Source organism: Bombina bombina, chromosome 5 (genome assembly GCF_027579735.1).
Source record: "Bombina bombina isolate aBomBom1 chromosome 5, aBomBom1.pri, whole genome shotgun sequence".
Classification (NCBI taxonomy): domain Eukaryota; kingdom Metazoa; phylum Chordata; class Amphibia; order Anura; family Bombinatoridae; genus Bombina; species Bombina bombina.
The window spans coordinates 675,074,498-675,092,537 of NC_069503.1; the positions used below are offsets into that span (position 1 = coordinate 675,074,498).

General features: G+C 40.0%; 1 protein-coding gene across 1 annotated transcript in view; it reads right to left on the minus strand.

Annotated features, from left to right (window-relative positions):
* The window catches only part of PIGN (phosphatidylinositol glycan anchor biosynthesis class N), a 1,169,967-nt gene that overhangs the window by 78,081 nt on the left and 1,073,846 nt on the right, over positions 1-18,040 (minus strand). The window contains exon 28 of the mRNA XM_053714623.1: positions 8,851-8,903. Coding sequence (XP_053570598.1) covers positions 8,851-8,903 — 53 coding nt within the window. The remainder of the gene's footprint in view (positions 1-8,850; positions 8,904-18,040) is intronic.

Here is an 18,040-nt window from a genome sequence, read left to right on the forward strand (position 1 = left end):
TATCGGTATGGCAGAATTTTCTCATCAATTCCATTGTCAGAAAATAATAAGCTGCTACATACCTCTTTGCAGATTAATCTGCCCGCTGTCCCCTGATCTGAAGTTTACCTCTCCTCAGATGGCCGAGAAACAGCAATATGATCTTAACTACTCCGGCTAAAATCATAGAAAAACTCAGGTAGATTCTTCTTCAAATTCTACCAGAGAAGGAATAACACACTCCGGTGCTATTATAAAATAACAAACTTTTGATTGAAGGTATGAAACTAAGTATAATCACCACAGTCCTCTCACACATCCTATCTATTCGTTGGGTGCAAGAGAATGACTGGTAATGGCAGTTAGGGGAGGAGCTATATAGCAGCTCTGCTGGGTGAATCCTCTTGCACTTCCTGTTGGGGAGGAGTAAATATCCCATAAGTAATGGATGATCCGTGGACTGGATACACTTAACAAGAGAAATTATATTTAACTTAGGGGGGTGTTAGTGTTAGACTTAGCTTTAGGGGTTAATACATTTATTAGAGTAGCGGCGAGGTCCGGTCGGCAGATTAGGGGTTAATACTTGAAGTTAGGTGTCGGCGATGTTAGGGAGGGCAGATTAGGGGTTAATACTATTTATTATAGGGTTTGCAAGGCGGGAGTGCAGCGGTTTAGGGGTTAATAAATTTATTATAGTGGCGGCGACGTCCGGTCAGCAGATTAGGGGTTAATAAGTGTAGGTAAGGTAGCGGCGACGTTGGGGGGGGGGCAGATTAGGGGTTAATAAATATTATGTAGGTGTCGGTGATGTTAGGGGCAGCAGATTAGGGGTACATAGGGATAATGTATGTGGCGGCGGTGTGTGGTCGGCAGATTAGGGGTTACATTTTTTTTATTAGAGTGGCTGCAATGTGGGGGGACTTCGGTTTAGGGGTACATAGGTAGTTTATGGGTGTTGGTGTACTTTAGAGCACTGTAGTTAAGAGCTTTATAAACCGGCGTTAGCTCTTAACTACAGCCTTTCCATGGGCGGTAGGAGTTTTGTCGTTAGAGTTCTAACGCTCACTTCAGCCAAGACTCTAAATACCGGCGTTAGGAAGATCCCATTGAAAAGATAGGATACGCAATTGGCGTAAGGGGATCTGTGGTATGGAAAAGTCGCGGCTGGAAAGCGGTAAAAAGCAGCGTAAAAACCCCTTAACGCTGCTTTTGACGGCTAACGCAGAACTCTAAATCTAGGCGTAAGGTTTTTTTTTGCACTGGAAAGGTGGCAGACATTTGAGGTTACATAGGTAAACTATGGTCAGTTAAATAAAATTGGTCAGTTAAATAAAATAATAAAAAAGCAGATACATTGAACCAGTGGTGTTGCATGAGCCCACCCAGCATAATGGCTGGCACCCCATGTGCCTCCCAACTGTGATTGGCCCTTAATTACCCACTCCATTTTGCCCAGTCTCCCCTAGCTCGGCCAACAACACACCCCGACTCTGCCCGACCGACTAAGCCTACTGACCACCGGCCCTGCCCCACTTATTACAGCCCTGCCCAGAATAACAGTGGCCTATTTATAATAATTTCAGGAGACACCACTGAATTGAACATTACAAGACTAGTGGGGTGAAACGTAACAGGTACAGCGTTTCCACACACAATTAAAATCTTCAGCTTGGTTTGTGAACATTTAGTCAGCGCTAGTCAGCATTTGTCTCTTGCCATTGGCTCAATAAATGTTTTCAGCTAGCTCCTAGTTGTTGCTGCTCTGTAGCTGACATTAACTATGTGTTTAATCCCATTGCAGGTGTAAACCACACAGTTACATACAAGCAACAGTGCGGTAATAAAATGTTCTAACATATAGGAGCATTTTCTTTTTGCACTTATGTATCCCTTTAATCAGTACAGGATTTTAAAACACTGATCAAATACATATTTTTTTATTTTAATTTTATTGTAGAATGGTAAGCAGATAGGTATTAGTTTATGTTTAATTTTCTTTTGCATGTATTGTCTATTTGTTTAATAACTTAGAGTAGACACAATTCAGGCAGAGATTAAAATAATTCCTGTACTTGATTTAGAATCTAATCTCTATAGATATGAGAGTGAGTTATCATTGCAGCAGTTCTTGTGCATATGCCTCTCTCACTGCTAATGACCTTAAAGGGGATCATCAAACAAATGCATAGCCCATCCCTTAAGTATTTAAAAAATACTGCATCAATAAATGTAAAAATGCAATGCACCAATCCAGTTTAAAGGGACAGTCTAGTCAAAAATATACTTTCATGATTCAGATAGGGCGTTCAATTTTAAACAACTTTCCATTTTACTTTTATCATCAAATTTGCTTTTTTCCTCTTGGTATTCTTTGTTGATACACTTAGGTCAGATCACATGCTAATTTCAAAGCACTTAAAAACAGAATTTATGCTTACCTGATAAATTACTTTCTCCAACGGTGTGTCCGGTCCACGGCGTCATCCTTACTTGTGGGATATTCTCTTCCCCAACAGGAAATGGCAAAGAGTCCCAGCAAAGCTGGTCACATGATCCCTCCTAGGCTCCGCCCACCCCAGTCATTCGACCGATGGACAGGAGGAAATATATATAGGAGAAACCATATGATACCGTGGTGACTGTAGTTAGAGAAAATAATTCATCAGACCTGATTAAAAAACCAGGGCGGGCCGTGGACCGGACACACCGTTGGAGAAAGTAATTTATCAGGTAAGCATAAATTCTGTTTTCTCCAACATTGGTGTGTCCGGTCCACGGCGTCATCCTTACTTGTGGGAACCAATACCAAAGCTTTAGGACACGGATAAAGGGAGGGAGCAAATCAGGTCACCTAAATGGAAGGCACCACGGCTTGCAAAACCTTTCTCCCAAAAACAGCCTCCGAAGAAGCAAAAGTATCAAATTTGTAAAATTTGGCAAAAGTGTGCAGTGAAGACCAAGTCGCTGCCTTACATATCTGGTCAACAGAAGCCTCGTTCTTGAAGGCCCATGTGGAAGCCACAGCCCTAGTGGAGTGAGCTCTGATTCTTTCAGGAGGCTGCCATCCGGCAGTCTCATAAGCCAATCGGATAATGCTTTTAAGCCAAAAGGAAAGAGAGGTAGAAGTCGCTTTTTGACCTCTCCTTTTACCAGAATAAACAACGAACAAGGAAGATGTTTGTCTGAAATCTTTAGTAGCCTCTAAATAGAATTTTAGAGCACGGACTACGTCCAAATTGTGTAACAAACGTTCCTTCTTTGAAACTGGATTCGGACACAAAGAAGGTACAACTATCTCCTGGTTAATATTTTTGTTGGAAACAACTTTCGGAAGAAAACCAGGCTTAGTACGCAAAACCACCTTATCTGCATGGAACACCAGATAGGGCGGAGAACACTGCAGAGCAGATAACTCTGAAACTCTTCTTGCAGAAGAAATTGCAACCAAAAACAAAACTTTCCAAGATAATAACTTAATATCTACGGAATGTAAAGGTTCAAACGGAACCCCTTGAAGAACTGAAAGAACTAGATTTAGACTCCAGGGAGGAGTCAAAGGTCTGTAAACAGGCTTGATCCTAACCAGAGCCTGAACAAATGCTTGAACATCTGGCACAGCTGCCAGTCTTTTGTGAAGTAAAACAGATAAAGCAGAGATCTGTCCCTTCAGAGAACTTGCAGATAATCCTTTCTCCAAACCTTCTTGTAGAAAGGATAGAATCTTAGGAATTTTTGTCTTGTTCCATGGGAATCCTTTAGATTCACACCAACAGATATATATTTTTCCATATTTTATGGTAAATTTTTCTAGTTACAGGCTTTCTAGCCTGAATCAGAGTATCTATTACAGAATCTGAAAACCCACGCTTTGATAAAATCAAGCGTTCAATCTCCAAGCCGTCAGTTGGAGGGAAACCAGATTTGGATGTTCGAATGGACCCTGAACAAGAAGGTCCTGTCTCAAAGGTAGCTTCCATGGTGGGGCTGATGACATATTCACCAGGTCTGCATACCAAGTCCTGCGTGGCCACGCAGGAGCTATCAAGATCACTGAGGCCCTCTCCTGATTGATCCTGGCTACCAGCCTGGGGATGAGAGGAAACGGTGGGAATACATAAGCTAGGTTGAAGGTCCAAGGTGCTACTAGTGCATCTACTAGAGTCACCTTGGGATCCCTGGATCTGGACCCGTAGCAAGGAACCTTGAAGTTCTGACGAGACGCCATCAGATCCATGTCTGGAATGCCCCATAATTGAATTATTTGGGCAAAGATTTCCGGATGGAGTTCCCACTCCCCCGGATGGAATGTCTGACGACTCAGAAAATCCGCTTCCCAATTTTCCACTCCTGGGATGTGGATCGCAGATAAGTGGCAGGAGTGATCCTCCGCCCATTGAATTATCTTGGTCACTTCTTTCATCGCCAGGGAACTCCTTGTTCCCCCCTGATCATTGATATATGCAACGGTCGTCATGTTGTCTGACTGAAACCTTATGAATTTGGCCTTTGCTAGTTGAGGCCAAGCTCTGAGAGCATTGAATATCGCTCTCAGTTCCAGAATGTTTATCGGGAGAAGAGACTCTTCCCGAGACCATAGACCCTGAGCTTTCAGGGATTCCCAGACCGCGCCCCAGCCCACTAGGCTGGCGTCGGTCGTGACAATGACCCACTCTGGTCTGCGGAAGCTCATTCCCTGTGACAGATTGTCCAGGGTCAGCCACCAACGGAGTGAATCTCTGGTCTTTTGATCTACTTGAATCATCGGAGACAAGTCTGTATAATCCCCATTCCACTGTCTGAGCATGCACAGTTGTAATGGTCTTAGATGTATTCATGCAAAAGGAACTATGTCCATTGTTGCAACCATCAATCCTATTACTTCCATGCACTGCGCTATGGAAGGACGAGGAACAGAGTGAAGTACTTGACAAGAGCTTAGAAGTTTTGATTTTCTGACCCCTGTCAGAAAAATCCTCATTTCTAAGGAATCTATTATTGTTCCCAAGAAGGGAACTCTTGTTGACGGGGACAGAGAACTTTTTTCTTTGTTCACCTTCCATCCGTGAGATCTGAGAAAGGCTAGGATGATGTCCGTATGAGCCTTTGCTTTTGACATGGACGACGCTTGAATCAGGATGTCGTCCAAGTAAGGTACTACTGCAATGCCCCTTGGTCTTAGAACCGCTAGAAGGGACCCTAGTACCTTTGTGAAAATCCTTGGAGCAGTGGCTAATCCGAATGGAAGTGCCACAAACTGGTAATGCTTGTCCAGAAAAGCGAACCTTAGGAACTGATGATGTTCCTTGTGGATAGGAATATGTAGGTACGCATCCTTTAAATCCACGGTAGTCATAAATTGATTTTCCTGGATAGTAGGTAGGATCGTTCGAATAGTTTCCATTTTGAACGATGGTACCCTGAGAAATTTGTTTAGGATCTTTAGATCCAAAATTGGTCTGAATGTTCCCTCTTTTTTGGGAACTATGAACAGATTGGAATAAAATCCCATTCCTTGTTCTCTTATTGGAACTGGATGTATCACTCCCATCTTTAACAGGTCTTCTACACAATGTAAGAATGCCTGTCTCTTTATTTGGTTTGAAGATAATTGAGACCTGTGGAACCTTCCCCTTGGGGGTAGTTCCTTGAATTCCAGGAGATAACCTTGAGAAACTATTTCTAGCGCCCAAGGATCCTGAACATCTCTTGCCCAAGCCTGAGCAAAGAGAGAAAGTCTGCCCCCCACTAGATCCGGTCCCGGATCGGGGGCTATCCCTTCATGCTGTTTTGGTAGCAGTGGTAGGCTTCTTGGCCTGCTTACCCTTGTTCCAGCCTTGCATTGGTTTCCAGGCTGGTTTGGGTTGTGAAGTATTACCCTCTTGCTTAGAGGATACAGAATTAGAGACTGGTCCGTTTCTGCGAAAGGGATGAAAATTAGGCTTATTTTTAGCCTTAAAAGACCTATCCTGTGGGAGGGCGTGGCCCTTTCCCCCAGTGATGTCTGAAATAATCTCTTTCAAATCAGGTCCAAATAATGTTTTACCTTTGAAAGGAATGTTAAGCAATTTTGTCTTGGAAGACACATCCGCTGACCAAGACTTTAGCCAAAGCGCTCTGCGCGCCACGATAGCAAACCCTGAATTTTTCGCCGCTAATCTAGCTAATTGCAAAGCGGCATCTAAAACAAAAGAGTTAGCCAATTTAAGTGCTTGAACTCTGTCCATAACCTCCTCATACGAAGATTCTTTACTGAGCGATTTTTCTAGTTCCTCAAACCAGAAACACGCTGCCGTAGTGACAGGAACAATGCATGAAATTGGTTGTAGAAGGTAACCTTGCTGTACAAAAATCTTTTTAAGCAAACCCTCTAATTTCTTATCCATAGGATCTTTGAAAGCACAACTATCTTCGATAGGAATAGTAGTGCGTTTGTTTAGAGTAGAAACCGCCCCCTCGACCTTGGGGACTGTCTGCCATAAGTCCTTTCTGGGGTCGACTATAGGAAATAATTTCTTAAATATAGGGGGGGGGAACAAAAGGTATGCCGGGCCTTTCCCACTCTTTATTTACTATGTCCGCCACCCGCTTGGGTATAGGAAAAGCGTCGGGGTGCACCGGAACCTCTAGGAACTTGTCCATCTTACATAATTTCTCTGGAATTACCAAATTGTCACAATCATCCAGAGTAGATAACACCTCCTTAAGCAGTGCGCGGAGATGTTCTAATTTAAATTTAAATGTCACAACATCAGGTTCAGCTTGATGAGAAATTTTTCCTGAATCTGAGATTTCTCCATCAGACAAAACCTCCCTCATGGCCCCTTGAGATTGGTGTGAGGGTATGTCAGAACAGTTATCATCAGCGTCCTCTTGCTCTTCAGTGTTTAAAACAGAGCAATCGCGCTTTCTCTGATAAGTAGGCATTTTGGATAAAAGATTTGCTATGGAGTTATCCATTACAGCCGTTAATTGTTGCATGGTAATAAGTATTGGCGCACTAGATGTACTAGGGGCCCCCTGTGTGGGCATAACTGGTGTAGACACAGTAGGGGATGATGTAGTATCATGTTTACTCCCCTCATTTGAGGAATCATCTTGGGCAATATCATTATCTGTGGCATTACTGTCCTTACTTTGTTTGGACACTATGGCACAATTATCACATAAATTTAAATGGGGAGACACATTGGCTTTCATACATATAGAACATAGCTTATCTGATGGTACAGACATGTTAAACAGGCTTAAACTTGTCAACAAAGCACAAAAAACGTTTTAAAATAAAACTGTTACTGTCACTTTAAATTTCAAACTGAAAACACTTTATTACTGAATATGTGAAAAAGTATGAAGGAATTGTTCAAAATTCACCAAAATTTCACCACAGTGTCTTAAAACATTAAAAGTATTGCACACCAAATTTCAGAGCTTTAACCCTTAAATTAACGGAACCGGAGCCGTTTTTACATTTAACCCCTATACAGTCCCAGCTATATGCTTTGCTGAGACCCAACCAAGCCCAGAGGGGAATACGATACCAAATGACGCCTTCTATAAGCTTTTTCAGTGATTCTTAGCTCCTGACACATGCATCTGCATGCCTTGCTCTCCAAAAACAACTGCGAATTAATGGCACGAAAATGAGGCTCTGTCTATAACTAGAAAGGCCCCCATCTGAAAAAGGCGTCCAACACAGTGCCTGCCGTTTTTCTAAACGCTCCCCAAGATTATAATACCAATTATTAGTTAGAATCTGCATAATATGCCTAGTAAAGCAATCGTTTTAGCCCAGAAAAATGTCTACCAGTTTTTAAGCCCTTTTTAAAGCCCTTTATTCTTTTATGTTTAACTAAGAAAATGGCTTACCGGTCCCCATGAGGAGAAATGACAGCCTTCCAGCATTACATGGTCTTGTTAGAAATATGGCTAGTCATACCTTAAGCAGAAAAGTCTGCTAACTGTTTCCCCCAACTGAAGTTACTTCATCTCAACAGTCCTGTGTGGAAACAGCAATCGATTTTAGTTACTGTCTGCTAAAATCATCTTCCTCTTACAAACAGAAATCTTCATCCTTTTCTGTTTCAGAGTAAATAGTACATACCAGCACTATTTTAAAATAACAAACACTTGATAGAAGAATAAAACTACATTTAAACACCAAAAAACTCTTAACCATCTCCGTGGAGATGTTGCCTGTGCAACGGCAAAGAGAATGACTGTGGTGGGCGGAGCCTAGGAGGGATCATGTGACCAGCTTTGCTGGGACTCTTTGCCATTTCCTGTTGGGGAAGAGAATATCCCACAAGTAAGGATGACGCCGTGGACCGGACACACCAATGTTGGAGAAAAAGGCCTCATATCTCAGAGCTTTTGACAGTTTTTCACAGCTAGGTTGCATTAGTTCATGTGTGCCAAATAGAAAACATTGTGCTCACCCCCGTGGAGTTACTTAAGAGAGGGCACTAATTGGCTAAAATGCAAGTCTGTAAAAAGAACTGAAATAAGGGGGGCAGTCTGCAAAGGCTACAAAGGATACAAGGTAATCGCAGAGGTAATAACAAGTATATTAATACTGTGTTAGTTGTACAAAATTGGGGAATAGGTAATAAAGGAATTATCTATCTTTTTAAACAATAAAAACTCTGGTGTAGACTGTCCCTTTAAGATAAAAAGTGATGGCAAATCCCCTTTAAAGGTACACTATCTATCTGCCTATCACAGATGACCCTATGGACAACCATTCCAGTAAGTCATTTTCCTGAAGTGTTATCACATGCATACATTAAATGCATATATACAAAGTGCATTAATAAAATTAAGCAGCAAATACTAGAACATAAGTGTGAATGTGCAATCTTTGTACTGTACCTTGTTCCAATGTCCAACCAACTTCCATAATCTTTAACCATGAAAAAGAAATGCTGCAAAAAAGAAGAAGAATATTACACAGATAAAACAGACCTGATGAAGTATACAATGTTATGTGATGGAATTTTATGAATGTTTAAAATAAGCCATATGATACTTTAAAACTGATAAATACATTTGTTTTAATTCACAAAGCATTTCATACAACCCTTTACTCTAATGTGTGCCAAGTTAAGGGAATACAGTTTGCAAATGCAAAGGAATATTTAAACATAACATAATGGTGAACCATAAATTTAGCAAAATAACTAAAGAGAATAACTGAAGCAAGCGCACTGACATTCACGCTCTTGTTATCCAGATCATTAAAGTGAAGGTAAACTTTGATGAATGAAAGCCCTTTTTTAAAAAAATACTATTAAAAACAGGGGCACTTTCATTCATCAAAGTTTAGAAAGCAGCCGTTTTGTTTAAAAACGTACCTTTGTTCTTTTCACAGCCAGAGCAGCTTCCCCCACCTGCAGATCCTCTCTTCACACGTCATCAATTACTAATCCGGCTTCCTCCAATCACGGCTTTCCCCCCAGGGGAGTCATTGCCCGAGGCCATGCCGTGATTGGAGGAAGCCGGATTAGTCATTGCTGACGTGTGAAGAGAGGATCTCCGGGTGGGGGAAGCTGCTCTGGCTGTGAAAAGATCAAAGGTAAGTTTTTAAACAAAACGGCTGCTTTCTAATCTTTGATGAATGAAAGTGCCCCTGTTTTTAATAGCATTTTTAAAAAACGGGCTTTCATTCATCAAAGTTTACCTTCACTTTAACGGATTTATATATGTTATGATGCTTTATTAAAATGTAACTATATGTTTGTTTTGCTACAGTCCACAAAGATTTTCGAGACTATATAGCTGAAGAAAAATATATGTGGATATTTTTTAAACCATGTGACTTGCTTCCTATAAAACAGATATTATTTTCAAGAGGGAAGACAGTGATAGACAAGGCATATAGAGTGTGGTGTCTTTATCTCCCATTGCAGATTCATAGACATGAGGTAAGCTGGCTAGTTAACACACATTCAGGCTTGCTCCGGACACTCCCTATAACAAAGGTTTAAAACCTTTTATGAACAGTGTTCCAAAGTAATACTGTGTAGTGACCAATTATGCTAGCCTAATGTGAATCAGGTCTGATAATGAATAGCCAATCTGTCATCACATATTCACATCATATCAGACCCATGTAGCCCCTGTGTCATCACAACCCCACATTAGATCAAGCCCCTGACACTGCAGCCCCCCTGTAATCACATATCCACATCAGTTCAGATCCTTGACCCTACAGCCCCTCTGTCAGCCACATACCAACATCAGATTAGACATGTAACCTTGCAGACTCTTTGTCATCACATATCCTGATCAGATCAAACAACTGGCCCTGTCATAACATACCCACATCAGATCAGACCCCTGACCCTGCAGCCCCCTCTGTCAGCCACATACCCATATCAGATCAAACCAGGGGCGTATTTAGGCATAGGCCAACAAGGCCGGTGCCTAGGGCAACAGATTTTTAAATGGCAGCAGAATTTTGAGTCCCTAGGGCCACTCTACTGAACTCAGGGCCGGGTGGCTAAATCAACCAATTACTAATGACTTAAATGGCTGGCCCGGCTATTGCTATTCTATGGGATTGTATGTGGGTGCGCATGACGTGGTGACAGTGGAGGCGGAGCTCACTTGCGCAGCCTGGCCTGGACTGAGAGGGAATGCGGTATTCTTCCTTGCTCCACCGCGTGATTGAGACTCACACAGACTACACAGTGCAGTGTGCATTACAATGTGACCACTGTGAAACAGCATATGCCTTTCTCCCTTCAATACATCTTCATTAGGCATTAAAATACTTAAACGGATTAGTCACTAAATACTTGTACATTTACTGTTTGTCTATCTGTCATACATGCTAAGAATAAGTATTTATTGCTGAATCTATACAACAATGTGACTTAAAACACAACTGAAAATATGTTGTATGCATTTAATACATTCAGAAACAATACAAGTATATACTTTATTCTGATTGTATCATGTGACTTTATTCCCTAGGATACAATTCCTAAACCTATCATAACTACTGTTGTATTTTTTAAGTACTTTTAAAGGCCAGTTTGTATATTCATTACATATTTATCCAAGCAGATATTTTGCTTAAATAACTGTCAATCACCAAAGAAGATGTTTAAGGTTATTAAACAACTACCTACTGACAAACTATCATACAGTGAAGGATATTTTTTTCTGATATAAACACTTTAATCATCTGACTTGCAAAATAATGTCTTAATATATATATGTCTGTGTGTGTGTGTGACCAGAGTGAATGCAAGCCCTGGTGAACATCTACTTAAAAAGACATTTTTTTTTATTTTTTTTACACCCTGCCCCAAAAATATTATGTCTAAAAAAAGGCCTTAAACCTGGGGTGGGGTGGGGGGGAGCAGAATTTTGAGTGCCTAGGGCAGCACAAAACCTAAATACGCCCCTGGATCAAACCTCTAGCCCTAGATCGTCCCTGTCAGTTACATTCAGACGCTTGGTTCTACAGGTATTCTGTCCCTGTACTCATATCAGATTAGACCCTTGGTCTTGCAGCTCCTTTGTCAGCTCCATGCTCACATCTGAACACAGCCTTTGTCCCTGAAGTCCCTCTGTCAGCTACATAACACCCCTTCAGCTCAGACCATGAAGCCACTCTATCAGCTACATAACCCCTATGATCAGACCCTGCCCTGTAACCCCTATGTCTGTCAGATACAGATCCACATCATAGTCCATGGCTGTGCAGCCCTTCTGTCATCTACATACCCAAATCTGATCAGGCCCCAGGCCTGTAGCTAGATACTCATATCAGATCAGACCCCTGACTTTGCAGCTCCTCTGTCAGCCAAATCAAACACTGTCCCTTCAGACTCTTTGTGAACCCCATACACCCAAAAGTCTTCAGATATGACATTGGACCCACCGTCCTTCTGTAGCCCGCAAACTCAAATCAGACCTCAGAGCAGACTCTTGGTCTGCAGTCACTCTGTTGGTTACATAATTATTTCAGAGTTAAAGGGACATTAAACAAAAAAAAATCTTTCATGATTCAGACAGAGAATACAATTTTAAACATTCCAATTGTATTCTCTATCTGAATCTGAATGTCCCTTTAAGCTACTGACTCTGCAGCCCCTCGGCCACCTGAAGCTTCTCAGTCAGCAACATATACATATCAGATACCATGGCTTGCAACCATATATCTGCATCAGAATTTAGACAGTCCCTGACCCTGCACCCTCTTTGCCAGATCTATATCCAGATCAGATGAGATCCCTGGTTCTGCAACTCTTCTGTCTTCCAGGAACAGAAAAATGCTGACTAAGACAGATAGAAAAGCCAAACAATGTTGCTGTTCCCTCCTTAAAGGGATACTAAACTCATTTTTTTTCTTTCATGAAAGTGCATGCAATTTTAAGCAAATTTCTCATTTACTCCTGTTATCAATTTGTGTTAGTTCTCTTACTATCTTTATTTGAAAATGCAGGAATCTAAGCTATTTGGGCCCATTTTTGGTTTAGCACCTGGGTTGCGCTTGCTGATTGGTTGCTAAATGTACCCACCAATCAGCAAGCGCTATCCAGGATGCTGAACCAAAAATTGGCCGGCTCCTTAGTTTAGATTCCTGCTTTTTCAAATAAAGATAGCAAGAGAACAAATAAAAATTGATAATAGGAGTAAATTAGAAAGTTGTTTGAAATTGCATGCTCTATCTGAATCACAAAAGAAAACATTGTAAACTTTACCATCCCTCTATAGAGGAAATAGTACTTTCCAAAATGAATGCTAGTGGAACATTCCAAGAAGTAAAACATTTCTAACCCTAGAACCAGGAGAAGGTGCAAACAGATAGTGGAAACACTAAGCAACCTTTTTTGAAGTGGCAAATACAAATACAACTTTACAGAACTAATATTGTAGTAATAATATTGTTTGTTTTAAATTCTAACCTCCATCAAAAAAAATGTAAATCAAAATCAGGTGTGAAAATGTATTTCATATCAACATTTGTCACAGGAATGTCCAGCAACCTTGATAAGCAATTGTCACAGCAAACTGCTTCTACAATAAAATAAAAAAAGAAATTGAAAGGAAAAATGTTTACATAGAGGCAAACACTGACCCATAAAGTCCAAAACTGCAGAAGGCTGTAGTTGGATTAGAATTGGCTGAAGGGTGTATACAGCATATATAGTACATTGATTTGATGAGCAGCGTCCCCTGATGTGCCCTAAGAAATAGTGAAGCTAGAAATGGAGGGGATCTGAGAAAAAAATTGTCACAGATGATGCCCCTGAGGGTTCTTCCCAGGAAATGATTTTCAACTTTCAAGGTATTCATAACAAGACAACCAATAGTCAGCCACAAAGAAGAAATTGTAAAATAAATATCTGTATTAATTCTCCAATAACCAAAATTTGCCAGCATGTGAGTAAAATATCATGTCAACGCTTGCAGAAGAGAGACCTCACTTAATTCTCAAAAAATTGAATCTCTCTGTAATGGAGAGTGAAAGTAACAGGTAGCACCCACCACATATAAAAACATTTTCTTTAAGCAAATACAAATCAAATTGCTGTGTTTTTAGCACACTTTAACTTTCATTTGCCTCTAGTTTGACCATGTCCTTTTCTATCAGTGCAATAAGTACATTGTATATTCTCAGACAAACTCCCCAGCTGATATTTGGTAAGATAAAACAGTGAGCCTGCAGATATAGCTTGCTTGGATAACATAATGAGACCTGTAAGGAACTTCAGACACACCCAAGAAACTCCCTTTCTCAGCGGACTCACCAAGTTTAATTTAAATTTGCCTTTTGCTGCTTACTTTCAGTTAATATGAATTCTAAGGTGTGCTATTCATACAATTTTAATTAGTATTTTGATTATGATTTTTACAAAGTACTTTCAATATTTTCAAACTGCTAATTTTAATGATTTCTATACTGTAATGTATATACGATTACATAACATATAGACCTGTATGGTATGCCACTTACACAGCCTCAATATAAAATGTGTCCTTCCTGCACTGATAGATCTTTTAATAGAATCTTGCCTGAGTGGACAGCTTTAGGGAATCATGCCCTTAAAGGGACAGTTTACTCAAATTTTTTCTCCCCTTTAATTTGTTCCCAATGATCCACTTAACCGGCTGGAGTGTATTAAATTGTTTACAGGTAGCTCCTTTACCCTTATATTGGCATTTGAAATAGTTGATTTAGCATGTGGTATTCCCACCTATTCTGAAAGTTTGTGGCTGCATGTCCAAACTATAGATAAGCTTTGTAAACACAGCCAGCAGAAGAAATTACACTCCTAGTGGGATATAGCAGAGATAAGGTAATAACATTTTGATTTTCCATTGTTCTATCCAAGTACTGGTGATTGTTTTATGGACAGATATAAGATAAAGAAGCAGGTATATGTACACAATGTGATACAGTAATGAGATCTGATTATACCTACAAGCTCAACCCATTTTATTAGGTTGTGGCTTCAAAACACAAAATAAGAGCTTTAATACACACAAATAAACCTTAAAAAGCTAATTTTCAAACATTTTTTACTCTGCAATTGGTAAAAAAAGCAATTGTAAACACATTAAAGGAAAAACTATTTTACAGTATACCGTCCCTTTAATGGTATTATAATTTAAGTATTAACATAGAAAATAAAAATTTTATTTTTCTGTTTTAAAATTATTGGCTTCCCCAATATCTTGGACTATGTGTATAGCATATTGGTATGTACATAAATACTTGAATAAATCCTAAATTTAGCTGTCATGAGATTCAGAAAAATATAATAAGATATAACAGCTCACATCCTGTTTTGGTAAAATTAGTACCCAGCCCTTGGCTCAAGCTTTCACGTCATATATTTGCTGGCACACAAGCGTTATTTATTAGATCTCCAGCAATGAAAACATTCCTCTGGGCTTAACATTTTATACATAATCTGAAAGACCACATTCCCTTTACCAAATGCTATGCTGAAAAGGCAAACACGTTTACGGAAAATCACAATTTGATCAAAAATACAAATACAAAATTGAGGTATCATTGTTCACTATTGCCATAAGCTGCTGTTTATACTGTAAATATACTTATGCAAAGATTCCTTAATGTTATTGCAGCTGCAAACGTACGGCTAGATTGTGAGTTTTGCGTTATGAGGGGTGCAGTGCTAACTTGCATGTTATTGTCACCGCTCACTTACCTACAGCGCTGGTATTACAGGTTTTTACAAATCCGGCGTTAAAAGGCAAGAAGTGAGCGTAGAGCAAAATTGTGCTCCATACCGCACTCCAATACCAGCGCTGCTTAAGTCAGGGGTGAGCTGGTTATACGTGCTCGTGCACGATTTCCCCATAGACATCAATGGGGAGAGCCGGCTGAAAAAAAGTCTAACACCTGCAATAAAGCAGCGTAAAGCTCAGTAACGCAGCCCCATTGATTCCTATGGGGAAACACATTTTATGTTTACACCTAACACCCTAACATGAACCCCGTGTCTAAACACCCCTAATCTTACACTTATTAACCCCTAATCTGGCGCCCCCGACATCGCTGACACCTACATTATACTTATTAACCCCTATGCTGCCGCTACTGACATCGCCGCCACTATAATAAACATATTTACCCCTAAACAGCCGAACTCCCGCATCACAAAAATTAGTTAAATATTCTTAACCCCTAATCTACCGCCCCTAATATCGGCGCCACCTACCTACATTTATTAACCCCTACTCTGCCACCCCCTATGTCGCCGCCACTATACTAAATTTATTAACCCCTAAATCTAAGTCTAACCCTAACACCCCAACTTAAATATAATTAAAATAAATCTAAAGAAAACCTACTATTAATAACTAAATAATTCCTATTTAAAACTAAATACTTACCTATAAAATAAACCCTAAGCTAGCTACAATATAACTAATAGTTACATTGTAGCTAGCTTAGGGTTTATTTTTATTTTACAGGCAAGTTTGTATTTATTTTAACTAGGTAGAATACTTACTAAATAGTTTAACTACCTAGCTAAAATAAATACAAATTTATCTGTAAAATAAAACCTAACCTAAGTTACACTAACACCTAACACTACACTACAATTAAATAAATTCCCTAAATTAAATACAATTAAATAAATTAAATACAATTACCTAAATTACAAAAACAAACAAACACTTAATTACAGAAAATAAAAAACAAATTACAAGATATTTAAACTAATTACACCTAATCTAATAGCCCTATCAAAATAAAAAACACCCCCCCCCCCCCAAAAAAAAAAAAAAAACCTAGCCTAAACTAAACTACCAATAACCCTTAAAAGGGCCTTTTGCGGGGCATTGCCCCAAAGAAATCAGCTCTTTTACCTGAAAAAAAAATAGAAAAAAACCCCCAACAGTAAAATCCACCACCCACACAACCAACCTCCCAAATAAAACCCTAACTAAAAAAACCTAAGCTCCCCATTGCCCTGAAAAGGGCATTTGATTGGGCATTGCCCTGAAAAGGGCATTTAGCTCTATTGCGGCCCAAAGCCCTAACCTAAAAATAAAACCCACCCAATAAACCCTTAAAAAAACCTAACACTAACAACTGAAGATCCACTTACAGTTATGAAGATCCGACATCCATCCTCAACGAAGCCGGGAGAAGTCCTCATCGAAGGGGCAAGAAGTCCTCAACGAAGCCGGGAGAAGTCTTCATCCAAGCCGGAGAAGTGGTCCTCCAGACGGGCAGAAGTCTTCATCCAGATGGCATCTTCTATTTTCCTCCATCCGGCGTGGAGCGGCTCCATCTTCAAGACATCCGGCGCGGAGCATCCTCTTCAATCGACGTCTTCTTCCAGAATGAATATCTCTTTAAGTTTTAAGTGACGTCATCCAAGACGGTGTCCCTTAGATTCCGATTGGCTGATAGAATTCTATCAGCCAATCGGAATTAAGGTTGAAAAAATCTTATTGGCTGATGCAATCAGCCAATAGGATTGAAGTTCAATCCTATTGGCTGATCCAATCAGCCAATAGGATTGAGCTCGCATTCTATTGGCTGTTCCAATCAGCCAATAGAATGCAAGCTCAATTATATTGGCTGATTGGATCAGCCAATAGGATTGAAGTTCAATCCTATTGGCTGATAGCATCGGCCAATAGGATTTTTTCAACCTTAATTCCGATTGGCTGATAGAATTCTATCAGCCAATCGGAATCTAAGGGATACCATCTTGGATGACGTCATTTAAAGGAACCTTTATTCCAGAAGAAGCCGTCGATTGAAGAGGATGCTCCGCACCGGATGTCTTCAAGATGGAGCTGCTCCGCGTCGGAAGGATGAAGACAGAAGATGCCGTCTGGGTGAAAACTTCTGCCGTCTGGAGGACCACTTCTCCCGGTGTGCATGAAGACTTCTCCTAGCTTTGTTGAGGACTTCTTGCCGCTTCGATGAGGACTTCTCCCGGCTTCGTTGAGGATGGATGTCGGATCTTCAAAACTGTAAGTGGATCTTCAGGGGTTAGTGTTAGGTTTTTTAAGGGTTTATTGGGTGGGTTTTATTTTTAGGTTAGGGCTTTGGGCCGCAATAGAGCTAAATGCCCTATTAAGGGCAATGCCCATCCAAATGGCCTTTCAGGGCAATGGGGAGCTTAGGTTTTTTTAGTTAGGGCTTTATTTGGAGGGTTGGTTGTGTGGGTGGTGGGTTTTACTGTTGGGGGGTTGTTTGTATTTTTTTTTTCAGGTAAAAGAGCTGCTTTCCTTGGGGCCTTTTAAGGGCTATTGGTAGTTTAGTTTAGGCTAGGGTTTTTATTTTTATTTTGATAGGGCTATTAGATTAGGTGTAATTAGTTTAAAGATCTTGTAATTTGTTTTTTATTTTCTGTAATTTAGTGTTTTTTTTTGTTGTTAATTTAGGTAATTGTATTTAATTTAGGTAATTTATTTAATTGTAGCGTAGTGTTAGGTGTTAGTGTAACTTAGGTTAGGTTTTATTTTACAGATAAATATGTATTTATTTTAGCTAGGTAGTTAGTAAATAGTTAATAACTATTTAATAACTATTCTACCTAGTTAAAAT